At 41.1% G+C, this 14,224-nt stretch overlaps 1 protein-coding gene across 1 annotated transcript in view; it reads right to left on the reverse strand.

Moving 5' to 3' along the window:
- Positions 1-12,898: 12,898 nt before the first annotated feature.
- Positions 12,899-14,224, reverse strand: part of LOC119648900 (T-box-containing protein TBX6L) — a 29,172-nt gene continuing 27,846 nt past the window's right edge. Inside the window, exon 5 of the mRNA XM_038050804.1 lies at positions 12,899-13,953. Within this exon, the coding sequence (XP_037906732.1) occupies positions 13,249-13,953 (705 nt within the window). The 3' untranslated portion in view covers positions 12,899-13,248. The remainder of the gene's footprint in view (positions 13,954-14,224) is intronic.

The raw sequence follows: 14,224 nt of genomic DNA on the forward strand, positions 1-14,224 counted from the left end.
CGACTCTCTTGGAAGAACTTCATCTGAGAGGACAGGTGTCGGAAGTAACAGGAGAGACAGGAGTGAAGTGAATAACGTGAGAAAGTGATGCAAGACGAATTGGAAAATTGTGACTGCCAGTGAAAAAATAAGAGCCGATATATTGCCGTTCAAGCAGTCGAAAGCACCTGGCTTAGACGCCATCTACCCACCGAAGTCAAAACAGGACATAGAGCACCTAGAATGACTTTTTAAGCATGTCTTGCTCTGGGCTAGGTACCTACCCCTTGGTAGAAAATAGTTAAAACAGGCTTTATACCGAAGCCTGGGAAATAACTAACATGTTTACCAGCGTGGTCATCGTGATTCTATCTTCATTCTTTGGGTTTCAACGATAGAGTATGCAACTCTGCAAGGCGAATACACCATGGGGATGTTCGTAGACATTGAAAGGATTTTTAACTTTGTTCCCTCCACAACCCTTGTGATGCTGCCAAAGAGCATGGTGTCGATGTTACTTCAGTTAAATTGATTTATACTATGCAAAGATTGCTTTGTTCTGAAGTAAGTGTTAGTAGATATTTTCTAGGTGGCTGGCCCGCTTATGGACGTATCAGACATCAGATGTTTGGTGCTGATTTACTTAAGCTGCCCGGATAGCATCACATTCACTAATGGAAATACTGCAATATATAAATGAATCCGGGATGCTCCTTTAAACGAAGAAGTCCAGTACAATGGAACACTACGGTCTGACCGAACACACGTAAGAGCATCTTTATTTACGACAAGGTTATCAACTGAAAGTGACTTTTCGGCCCGTGACTCATTCGTTGAAAACCTCTGATGGATTTATGTAATTGCTCCTTCCAAGAGACCCGATAACTGATAGGTCACTTTGCCCTCATGCTTGCTACCCAAAAAACTACCTCAACAACCACATCTTTAAGTACATTAAGACCGCGTCTTCGGAAATCTGTGAGAGACCTCCGTCGCTGATATGGTGCGAAGGTATCGAAAAAGTGTCGCCAGAATTATTATCTCTTGTGAACCACGCTCATCATTAGCGCTCTACCTCACCATCTTGCCACTGTAAGTTGGGGACGAGATAAGGGCAATTTCGAAAGTAAAAGAATCCAGAAAACAAGTTCATCGATGTAAAACGAATGACCAACAAATATGTATATGGTAATTGATACAGTGACGCTTACGAAAATAGGTTCAAGGGGATTTCATTTGGAGGCAGATCAGGAAGTGTTACAGTCGGCAAGTAACTCCGGATTAGAGTATGAAGCAGTATTTATGAAGCTTAGGTCTAGAGAGCATGAAGATTGCGAAAATGCAAATTAGATCACTGCTAATAGGAAAACCAGTTTTGATGAAACTTTGATCCCAAAGATGGGGACCTCGGAGTTCACTTCAATAAGACGAAAGAAGTAAACAATATTTAATATTTTTTGTCCCGAGTCACAATTTTTCCAGGAAAAGCAGTGTTTTGTTCGCCTAGATTTCACTGTAAACACCTTTCCCTACCATGTTCAGCGCATGGCAAGATCAGAGGGACCATCATCACCGTCGTCATCATCATCACCACCGCATCATCGGCGTCATCGCAATCGGTAGCATGTGATGTTGTCTTTTTGTCGGCAAAGCACCTTCTAAGCTTCTCACCGTTCCCTTACCTACCGTCCTGGCCATCGGCAAATTGCTAAAGACAGGTTTCGTAGAATGACCACACAAACTCAATGGAAATGTGTTAAAAGTTTTGATAAGCCACAGAAGATCACTTTTCGGTTGCACGATCGTCTCCTCTTTCATGTGTGATCGAGAGGTGATATTAGCCTATTAACGGATTTCTGGAAATTCGCCTTATCTTCAATATCTTTCACATTACTTATAAAATAGAATCCAGTAATGAAGGAGGAAAAAAGAATAGAAGCCAAGACCAAATAAAGAACTATCTGACACCGAATTCAGATGAAGCGTGAGAGAATAGAAAAGATTGTTTGTTCCTTTGTCTTAGCCGACCCGATCACTGATTCAAACAGGAAATTATTGAAATGCTCGATTGGAAGACTTCAGGTGGGGTCAATCGCACCTGAAAGTTTTTCTGATACGCAATAAATAGATTTATGCAAATTGGCATTATCTTTGTGTCGTAAATTTCGCGAAATCATTAACAGTAGATGGTCTTTGTGTTTGATTATCTCGAACGGCTATCAGCTTTGGAAATTTTATGGAATGCATTAAGCTACTGTTTAGATAGTTTTACATTGTTCGCCAAATTGGATCTTCGCTTCTAGCTAGAGAGAGAGAAGAAAGCAGGTGATTCGTTTAAGCTGGCGAAAACTGTAATTTGATTTAATTTAATCAGAGCTTAATTTTGGATGTTAGCCGATAGTCACTTTAATTTGGCGGGAAATCAAAAACAAATTTTGTGCGAAACACTTTATAATACGTTTGTTGGTATGGTTGCTATGTAGGTAGAGGAATGTTCCCTCTAGTGTTTGAGGTTGAAGTCATAGTTTAGATCAAAAGTCCCCGCGCTTATGTTTACTAGACAGTGGAAAACACAGTGGGAAAACTACTAATCGTAATCAGATAATCCGGAGCATTGCTCTGCCCCTTGTGGGAGCTTCATTGCGATCTTTCTGGAACTCTTGAACTTTATGATCTGCCCCCACTTAAAAGTCACAATATAATGGCCAGGAAGATCACAATACAGTAGAATACGAATAATCGATGAACGAATTATCAGGATTCCATAGCATCACCTCGAGCTACACAAGTGTACGTAAGTTACTAACGAGTTCTAAATCAGCTTTGCTCCGCGACAAACCATTCCTGGTTACAACCGAGGAGCACGACGGTGCTTTGATCCCTCACGTATCATTTTTACAAAATCAACGTCTATTCCGATGCGTGGCTCCGTACCGGATCTAAAAATAACGCAAATAATAAGGAAATTCGCAACGGCCTAACGAGATTAACCAGAACGCGAGCTAAACCTGGAAAATAACAAAAAACGGCTCGACTATGCGCGTGGAGCCGTAAGTCCTCGGACGAGAGTGCCGCTATCGAGAGGGAAGATCCGTGGCGGATCGATCCTTGCTTTTCCTGTCTTAGATGGTTAATAAGGCGCGGCCCCAGAGGTTCCTTCCATCTTTGACATTGTCAGGCCATTATTTGGAGAATGTCCCTAATACTACGTCTCCGGTCAATTTTCCGACATCAAACAACGAAGATTAGATTGGTGCAGATTTCGTCATGATTTTGTTTCATCTTCTCTCTTTGTAAGGAGGAAGGAACGAGTGAGCGTGTGGCAATAGGTTGGCTAGCGGAGATCGCAGCACGGTGCTGTGTCCGGCCGTTTCTGGGATAGTTCTTCGCTCTAGGTCGTTTTCGGTCACTCAGGATGGTCGTTTGATCATCCTATTTCCTCTAAGTTCATTACAGATGTTTATTTAAACCCTCAATCATACACCAACTTTCACTGACCGTGAGAGCAACGTGGTCATAAGTAACTCTCAAATGTCGGTTGATCCTTTCCATGAATCCACTGAAACACCATGGCTGCATATTATAACCAACAACACAACTTGGTTGAGGCCCAAGCTAATCCATGTCTAGTCATTTGCTTTAGTTGAAAGAGTCCAAAGTTTGCCGGACAGCACCAACTAGTTTCTCGTTTCTATCCTGGACAAAACCGTTGTCCATTTATTTAAAAGATGGTGCAAATCGGTCAAATTGAGGGGCTGTACACCAAAGACGGAGGATGAAACTTTCATCCCATTTCACAATCGGTTTTTTTAAACATTTTTAAGTTTTTTTTTTTTGACGACAAAAATAAAACCTAGAATCCTTTATAATATATCTGTTAACGTTTCAGCAGCGTATGAAAAACGTTTAGGAGTATATCTCCATAAAAATGTTAGTTGAACCACTCTTAAAAAAGAGAAAAAATCGGCTAAGCGTTCCAACAATTAACTAAGTGTTCATAACCCCTGTTCTTCTAACAGTTAAAACTTTCCAACAACTTCGAATATTGGGAAATCACTTTTCCGTCACATCCTAAACATATTTAGGAATCAATTTATTCTAAAACAAGAAAATCGACTCCATCAACCCGTCGCAGGTGTTGACGTCCTTAAGGCCGCACCGCTAGACTCATTTAGACAACAAACTACGCACTTAATATCAAATACTATGCATAAATAAATTATCCATATCGGGCGCTGTAACAGCGTTGCAGGAGATGCGTTGTACAGGGACCGGTTTCCTGGAGAAGAGCCACTACACTAACCTCAACCTGGCCAATGCCGTCTGCCATCTAAGGCAAAGTTGATTTTATCCCTATAGACTTTCTAAACTGGACCATATTCAACCATGTGGGCCATACTCTATGACGGCGGATTTAACCCCAACCGAATAGTCGTAATATGACCTCTCGATTTTTTCGTTGTGTAAGTTTAAGAATCATCCTGTAGAGGACCAAACAATCCTTCAGTGGACTCTTCTCTTGAACGAGGCTGAGAGCTCGCATTCTTTCTTAATAAAACCGAAGTCTCCGGGGAATACATGATAACTAATAAGATCATGGTCTTTTAAAGCTTTACCTCCATGGTGATATCTTTCGATCTGCGTCTGTGGATTTCGACCCCAATAGGAGAAATTTGCAAAGTTGTAATTTCCTTCCTTTTTTGGCCAGTCCTCTTGAATGTTATTGTTGTTTATATTTTTTGTAGTTCGCACATCTCAAAATGTTTCACACATTGAGCTAGTGCCCCTACCACTCACTTCAGTGCTCTAGGTACTTTCTTCAAGGATAGGGTTAGATACAAGGATGGTAGAGCATCCCTTTTCTAAATTCTTTCTTAATGGTGGAAGGTCTCGAAAATGTCTGCTGTTTTTATCCTATGTCACACATTAACCAGGGTCAGCTTAGTCAAACTTATTAGTTTTGCTGGCATTTCGAGTTCTTCATACTATCATTGGCAGCCTTAAAATTGATGAAAGGAATATTCCGTCACTTTCCCATCGAGTGCCGCAGCGAAAGGGGATCTATCGCTGTTAATGCATCGGGCAATATCGAGTCCGGTGCCACGCTTGGTAGATATACAAATTGATCGATGCCTTCGATGCATTGCCCATCAATGCAAATAGAGACATTGCGATAACCCATCAGACTGAGAGTTTTGTTGGTGTTTACCTTTAATCCAACTTTATTTGCCTTTCTTCCCAAATTGAGAACCATTTAGCCAAGGTCCATGACCCGGTGAGTTAGCAAATAAATGTCATTAGCGTAATCGAAGTGTTTGAGGAAATAACATATGTCCATTAAATTCGTCCACGTCCTCCGGACAAGACATCATGGAGAAAGTCACCTAAAACAAGAAGAAACAATATGGGTGACAAAACGCAACCCCAGTGGACCCCGTTTTGTATTTCAAAATCTTCTGAAATTTAGCCTTGGTGCAGCACGTGACATTTTGCGTGGTGTTGACGTAGTTGATGCAGGAGGATCCGGAGCGAAACCTGCAATTTGTCGATCAAACTTTCGAGATGTTCTTGAATGCGTTTCAGGATTATTTTAGCTATTATCTTTGACAGCAGGGAGCACGCAGATATCCCCCCTCAATTGTCAAATTTAAAACAGGTGCTCTTCTTCGGTATCTTAATGATCATTCCCTTCATCCACTCTCTGGGAAAGCTCTCGGATTCCCAAAATTTCCTTACAAGTGGAAGTAGTGCTGTAGACCTACAGTAACTGCTGGTTCAGCGATAAATAACTCCTGCGGGTAGACTGTCAAATGATTTCTTTTCTGTTTGGAGGAACAAACTAGATATGGATTATTACGATGACTAACCATTTCATCGACAGAAGGAGGAATCTCATCGGGTGTGATGCGGTTAAAAACCATGATGAAATGTTCTTTCCTTCTCTTCAGTTGCTCGTCATTTTGAATAGGAAGTTTAATGTTAACTTCCTTCACAGGACCACGAAAGATTTGCGACCATATGCAAGCTTTTTCGTGATGCGGTTTACACTTTTGAAATCATTGCGTTCTGTGGAATCTGTCGCTTTCCTGACTAACGCAATTACAAATTCAATTCATTCAATTTATACAAAATTTTGTTACAGCGCACACTATGTGAAGCTACGGGGATTTCGCTCGGCGTCGAAGTTCGAAAGCGTCACGCCCACCACCACTACATTGATCGCAGCCTTCAACTTCTCCTGGTCATCGTTCCGCTTCGGCGATTCTCCAGTCAGATAGATCTTGTGACGTCTCTTCGGGAAATGGCCGACCACCTATGTAGTACCCGAGAAAATAACACTTTTGATGACAGCCCAATGCTCATCGATTTTCTCAGGCGGGTTACTCAATGTATCTGCCATCCGATCACCAAGGTAGCTCCCACTCTCGAGCAATTGCTGGATCATACAAGCGCAGCTCTTCAACCCAGCAAGAAGTAACGAACGTAAGCAGGCATCAGATGGTGATTCTTTTCGAAGCAAAGTTGAAAAAAGCTTCAATAAATTATCCGCGTTACTCGCTTAAGTCTTTTGTTTTCCAAGTGAAGTGATTAATTCATTTTCTTTAAATTCCTGAGGGAAAAATTAAGTAGGGTCCAAGTGCAAATAGCAGAATGAAGAATTCTATGGGCTCTACTTGGAATGAATTTTTTAACGGAAGCTGTTTTTTATGCATTCAATTTTAATAATCACAGAGAGTATTCCACATTAGTTTTTGGTACTACACGGCCTCTACATAAGAGAGCGAGTTAAAAGGTTTTGAAAAAGAAGGCATTTATATCAAATTTGCAAAAGACGAATCGCAAGCTAAATGCCTAACATCGTGAACTCATATTCTATTCTTGTACTAGTGATACGGAAGGGTGAAAAACATAAGTAAAAATCCTCTGAGGAGTACCAAACCTCAATCAAGAACAAAAACCGATATTTGGGGAACCACTTGTTCCCTTCATCAGTGCTAACAAGGCTGAGACCCTTCATCAGTGCTAACAAGTCTCAGACAGAAATATCGGTATTTGCAAGAATAAATAGCTACACCAGCGAAAACGAAACAACCAGTTTTTTATTATTTCAAATAATTAATCGCTGGAAACACCGCATAATTACACTCAGATAAAAGTTGTAGTTTGGAGAAAGCTACCCCTTGTCTATCAATTTTAGGAGTGCATTAAGTCGCTAATACGTGAGGCGACAACGTCTTCAAGAACCGCTCGGTGCCTATTTTCTCAGCACACAACTGCTTCATTTCGCGTAGCAGTTGGGGCTTGGCGCGTGGTCACCAAGCGTTGAATCTGTCAGTAAGTGATTAAGTTTGACCGTCTCACTAACTGGCAGGCTGAGCTCTTCTTTCAGCCTTTTGTGGAATCAATTTCATCCAGCCCGACAAGTGCGTGATTAAACCGTGCGGCACCCATTTTGATGTTGGGTAGAGATAATTCCGCTTCGAACTGGGGGAACCATACTGCAGGGTCCTTACGCTAAAATGGTGACACCCGTACTGCCATGGTAGTTATTGAAAAATCTGCCTTCATTCTCTCGGTAGACGTCTCGAAGCTTACTCTTTTCAGAGCGTCCACAATTGCGTGAGTTGACAACACTCCTTCTCTTATCTAGCGAAAATCTCTCTTATCTAGCGAAAATCGCCACCATTTACTTTGTTGCGGGCCAGCACGTTTCTCACTATGTTCCGGCAGTGGATTTATTTGGAGGGCAGCAATGAACGGCCCATGTTGAGGTACAATGATCTTATAGAAAACGAATAGTGACGAAAATGACTGCGCTTTATGAGAATACGGTCATTTTGCGTTTGACTGTTTCCACTATAAAATCTAGGAAAAGGAGATAACTGTTTAATAGACCATGTATGGGCAAGTACAAGGTGTCCACAAAATCGATAATAGGGTCGCTACCCTCATTATGTGTTAAAAACCCGTTTCCTCCATGCCGTCTGCCTTTTTACTAATATGACCACTAAGATTACCCGCAATGGCGATAAAGTCGTCGGCAGGCACGTTACAACGGTCGTGGCAAGTAATTGGCAGAAGGGACATTTCGCGTTATCATGTCGATCTGCCTATGGTGCATACGCGGTGCTGAAGTAGATCGGACGATTAGTAAGCGAAGGAATGGTCAGAGATGGTAATACCGACACCATATTGAGTCCCTGCACAACCAAAGTAGAAATGCTCGTGACAATTTTATCATGTTCGCGATCTATGTTGAAGCTTTTACTGGCCCAACATTTAGTTTTTTTTCAGAGCACAGATGTGCCTACGCCTCTTTCGAAGGTCTCTTGCGGGTTTCACGGTTTACCATCATCATCATCAATGGCGCAATAATCGATATCCGGGCTGGAGCTGCTTTAGTAAGAAACTCCTGACATTCCGGTTTCCTTCAGAGGATTCTTCTCTCGAACGCGGCCAAGAGTGCGCAATTTTTCTTGTTGAGAACCCAAGTCTCCGAAGAGTAAATGAGGACTGGCAAGATCATTGTCTTGTACAGTAAGAACTTTGACCCTATGGTGAGACGTTTCGAGCGGAACAGTTTCTGTAAGCTGAAATAGGCTCTGTTGACTGCCAACAATCGTGCGCGGATTTTATCATCATACCTGTTATCGGTTGTGATTTTCGACTTTAGATAGGAGAAACTATCTCTCAAAGTTTCAAAGTTGTATTCTCCTATCTTTATTGTTCTCATTTCACCAGTGCGATTTGTTGTTATCGCCTCTTTATTCTTTGGTGCTTACGTTGCTACCATGTATTTCGTCGAGTATCCCTTAATGTCAACACACGGATTGTTCTTCCAATGATGTCAATATCGTCTGCATAGGCCAGTAGTTACGTGGACTTAGTGTTGGTGGATAGTGTTTCTCACATTAACATCAGTATCGCGTATCACTTTTTCCAGGGCCGGATTAAAGAGAATGCATAATAATGCATCCCCTTGTCATAGACCGTTGTCGATGTTGAATGATCTCGAGAATGATTTTGCTGCTTTTATCTGGCCTCGCACATCGGCCAGGGTCAGCGTAGCCAGTCTTATCAATTTCGTTGGGATACCGAATTCTCTCATGGCCGTGTACAGTTTTACCCTGGCTATGCTATCATAGGCGGCTTTAAAGTCGATGAACAGATGATGCAACTGTTGTCCATATTCCAGCAGTTTTTCCATCGGTTGCCGCAGAGAGAAAAACTGATCTGTTGCTGATTTGCCTGGAGTGAAGCCTCTTTGCTATGGGCTATGGGCTGCTTCGCCCAGAACATCTTATGGATCGTACTCAGCGACGTGATACTTCTATAATTTTTGCATTGGGTGATATCTCCTTTTTAAGGTTTTGTGTAAAACAGAATCTAATTGAAATCGGTTTACTGTCTGTCACTTCACTTTTCCGAACGAAATTTGGTGGGCCGATGGGAACTATGAAATCTTACGCATACAGCGAGTGACATAAATTTAGGTGAAGCTTAGAGGGGGGCCATGCATGCAAACGGGGGTTTTAAACATTTTTTTGATCGGATATAGTCGTATGGGGTATCAAATGAAAGGTCTCAGTTAGTACCTTTTGAAACTGATATTATATTTTGACGTGAATTGTAAAGTGTGCGAGTAAGAAGTCAAAAAGTACACACTTAAAGTGAGACAGAACTCATTTTCGGAAACTACCCAACCCAAAAATCCGAAAAAATCAAAGTGATGCGCTTAGACGAAATCTAGGCCTCAAAATATGTGCCATTTCGAAATCTGCTCAAATAAACTTACTAATAGTATATTGCCAATTTTTAGAAATTGACTGAAAACCCCCCTTAAGTTCATTCTAGGAGTACAGCATACAGCATACAGTATTATTGCATACACTTGTCAAGTTTCATGAAAATCCGGCGCTTAGTGTCAAAGTTAGAGCAGTTCAAACTTATCAATTTTGTGCAAATTAACTGCATCCTAACCCATGCATATAAGATGCTGACGTCATAATTAACGAAAATAATTGACATTCGAGCGAAATATTAAAATTCCATTCCTGAAGAATCAACTTCTCCCCAGCCCTTTTCTGTATCTGTTATAGGTTGAGTTCTCCACATTAATTAATAATATTAAACTCCATGATCGAATTGGTCATGATGATGATGATGTGTGAAGTTTATGAGGTTGACTATTATCAATCCAATGCTTTCCATCAAATGATTTATTTAAATCGCTTTTTAAAAAATAGAGGGCAATGAAATTTTGTGTGTGCACGCTGAAGTGTCATGCACTCATCGTTCCTCACATAGGAAAACACAAAACCTTTTATACCAGAAGCGTCTACTTTCCCAACGTGTTTATGTATGGAGTAGGTAATTCCTCCGTCAAGCATTAATTTACTGTCCCACACTTTGGGCACTATTTGGTAAGCCGCTTGGTGTAATTAGTGGCCTCCATATTTAACCAATTCGCCTCTAATTTCGTCGACTCCTGCAACATATGATTTTTAAGCCGATGAATTGCACGGACTGTTTCTTCTATACTTGGTGGTGGCAGCATTTGTCCGTTGTCTTCAGTTGGCGGGACCTCCAACCCGCCGATGTTGTGGTTATTCAGCTTTTTATCAAAATATTCAGCACAATCGCTACAATATGCCTATTATCTCGGAAATCAGATTTCCCTCCTGGTTTTGGCAGGATGACCATCAAGGTGTATAAGGCTTCATCCTACTGACCCTAACCCCCTCCCCGCCTGGTGCAGTGTCTCCCTGTACTTTTTTAGCTCACAGATTTGTTGGTTCTCCCAGGCTTCCTTTTTCAGTCTGTGAAGTCGCTTCTCCGTTCGACGCAGTTCGTGATAAGTCTGTGCACGTGCCTGCGTTCTTTGAGAATGAAACATTACTCAGTATGCAGCATTTTTCGTTCGGTTGCTAGCTTTTCATTAATCGGCAAACCAGCGTTCTGACTTTTCTTGTGGCTGGGGCCAAGTATCTTGGTGGCAATGTCAATGGTAACGCTGATGCTTCATCTCCAGGATCTCTGCTGTCTGCGGTTATTGCGGCATCCACGACCTGCTTATGAACCACTTTCTGCGTAAACCAGGTATTTTCAACAACAATTTCGTGTGACACTGCTAATTGAATAATCCGCAGTTCGCTGTCGTTGGTATCTTTATGTAAGCTATGAAAGCCAACGTATCGCCTGAATATGGGCTCCATCCTTACTTGGCTGTTGAAATCACCAAGTATGATTTTGATATCATACCCGGGACAGCCTTCGAGGGTTCGTTCTACTGCCTCGTAGAATGAATCCTTCTCCGACTCTGCAGCCTTTATAAATTTGCCTCACAAGCACAGAGTGCATAGTCGTTCGTTTATGTTTTCAGAGCTGATTACAGCAGGTTTCATTTTTTGGCTGACTAAGAAACCTTCACCGAGCACACGGTTTACTGGAAGGCCACTATAATATATGGTATAGTGGCTCTTCTCCGGGAAACCGGTCCCTGTGTAACGCATCTCCTGCAATGTTGTCACATCAGGGTATCCGCTAGCTGCATGCGCGCATGTTCCATGAGAAAATGCGCAAATGGTTCCGTTTTCGTTGCCGGGTTTGTCGTTGCTCTGTTAATCCAGTCCGAGGCTCCCTTGTGGCTTCGTATTGTTTTCCACAACACGTTAAAAATGGAATTGAATTGGCAATAACGAATTTGTTTTGAATTTTGCATTAAAAATGAACCCAATTCTGCATTCACTAGGTACTCCTCTACCAAATCAGTCATTATTGGAGCCGCGGTGTTGTGCATTTCCGGAAGATTAGGTAGTGAACAAAGAGTATTATGGAACGATCGTACGAAGCAATTCGCCATCAACGAAAAGGTCTGTGGCCAAAGAGCTTTCGGATTCTTTACTACGACAACATCCACCGAATTCTGTGATTTCTTTCAATTCAATCCAGTAAAAAAATAACTAAATCCCAAAATAGGCCCTAAAATCTCGCTTTAAGGGCCCTTCTCAATCGGAACTCCAACAAATCAATCTTCAATCTATTTGAATGTCCTTGCCAAACCCAGAATCTTTCCAAACTCCATTTAGTATGCACATATCATTACAAAACAGTTATACAAACTGTTGCTTTTATATATAGGTGTTGAAAATTAAAACGTTAATAAGATTTAAATCCTGGCTTCTCTCCTCACCTCTGCCGCAAAGGTCTTTCAAATGAACATAGATAACAACCGAATTTTTCAATATATCTTAGCAAATCTCATTAATACAAAAGTCAACAGGCAGACATAAATTCCGCTAAGCCCTCTATTTTTATTTCCAGAATATCACCTACATATCTATAATTTGATTTTCGTGTATACGTTCCGTGGTAGCATTTTTCAAGATTACTGACTCCATTACTGTCTCTTTAGACATTCCCATTTGCATATTTTACAATGGTCCAAAGTGTGTTTATGATGTTGTCAAAAATGCAAAAATTAAGTGTTATTAGTTTTTGTGTTTTTATAAAGCATACGCCAACGCAGGAATCTTGAAATATCATAGTTAATTTCTCAGACGAAATGGAAGTTTTCGGTGATAATTAACCGATTTCAGATGGTTTATTTGTAACAGGTGAGCAGCCATGGCGGTTGGCCGATGAGATGTTGTCCTTGAAATTTCGGTTTTTAGTAGATATTTTCCAGCGTTGATTGTGGAAAAGAAAATTGCATTTCCTGCGGAATAGGTGAAAGACGGTTGGAGTGAGAGAAAATGCACGTTTTCAATTCAATGGGGTTTTATTTTTAAATACAATATTTCGCCAAACAACTAAATATTTAATATAACTTATCTATCTAGATTAGAACTAATTCATAACTAAAGGAGGAAATTTACTTGCAGCATTCTATACATACAAATTAAAAGAGAATTTATTGTTTTTTTTTCATTTTTATTCTTAGTAAAATAATGGTTTTCATGCTCATAATAAAATCTACAAATTTACATTGTTCCATAGGAAAAAATGATTTTATTTTATTTTATTTTTATTTGAAATGAAATGCAGTCTTCTTTGAAAATTACCACAGCCCTGAATAACAGTAAAGAAACTTTTCCCGATTTTGATTTTCATGCTTGTATGTACAATGATTTGTGTTATAAATAAGGTAAGTCGGTGAAAATGCACTTCGCCATTCCGAAGTAGAATAATTGCACTTGATATTCCAAATACCATTTACCGATGAGGAAATGAAACTGAATTAGCACTTTCGATTGCAACACTTAATCTTTAGTGATCGCTTCCTAATATCGCTGATATTGTGAAGCTGGTTTTCCTTGGAACTTTCGGCGAGGAAATTTCTTTGTAGCTGGTAGTGTTGTTGCTAATGTTGTTATTGTTATTCGGAATTAATGGTGGTGACATTATCGGTGCAACATCTGCCGGAACTGGTGATCCATTGCAAGGCTGCGCTTCTGCAATTTGAGGTGAATAGTAGCCGGGCATATGATGGCTTGGGTAGTAAGGTTGCCGTCCGAAGTACGAGCAGGCTAGGTCGACCAGCGAGGGTTGAATGAGGGACTGCATATTTTGATGGAATTGCTGCAGAATAAGGTCATTCCTGGCGACGGGCAATGCAGCTGGGTGTTGGATTCGGGGGTCGTCATTGGTATTCGCTGGGGAGCTCGCGCCACTTGAACTTCCGCTCATGGAATGCACGCTGTCGTCCATCGAAGATACTGAGCACGCTGACCCGGTCGATCGCATACGTTTAACACTCGCGGCATGATTGTTGTTATCAAGATCGTAGTTGGAGTCGTCCAATGATTCAGAATTTTTGGTCGGTGATTCGGAGATTTCTGATTGTGACGAACCTTCGCCGCTTGAGCCTCCCTCGGATGATGTCATTTTTCGTTTGCATCTTGATTGTCCAGTTTCGCGGAAACCTTTCGCGAACGGATTGTTATCGATCTTCAATTTCGTAATCCGATCATTCTGCAACAAAAAGGGACAAAATAGTTGATTAGAGACCAGTCAAGAGCCAATGATATATGAAACGAACTAGGCGCCAGTAATTAGCATTAAATCTTAATTAACTTTTCAAAATTCCCGACAAGCCATGACTAACGACATGACCCGTCTATCTCAAGCGAACAATCCCTGTCGGACGTAGGCGGATTGGGACAACCACTCACTTTCAAGGGTCATAGAAGGATCTTTTGTTTTTAAACACAAACCAGACACGGTCATTTCGCGCAAGTCTACT

Source organism: Hermetia illucens, chromosome 2 (genome assembly GCF_905115235.1).
Source record: "Hermetia illucens chromosome 2, iHerIll2.2.curated.20191125, whole genome shotgun sequence".
Classification (NCBI taxonomy): domain Eukaryota; kingdom Metazoa; phylum Arthropoda; class Insecta; order Diptera; family Stratiomyidae; genus Hermetia; species Hermetia illucens.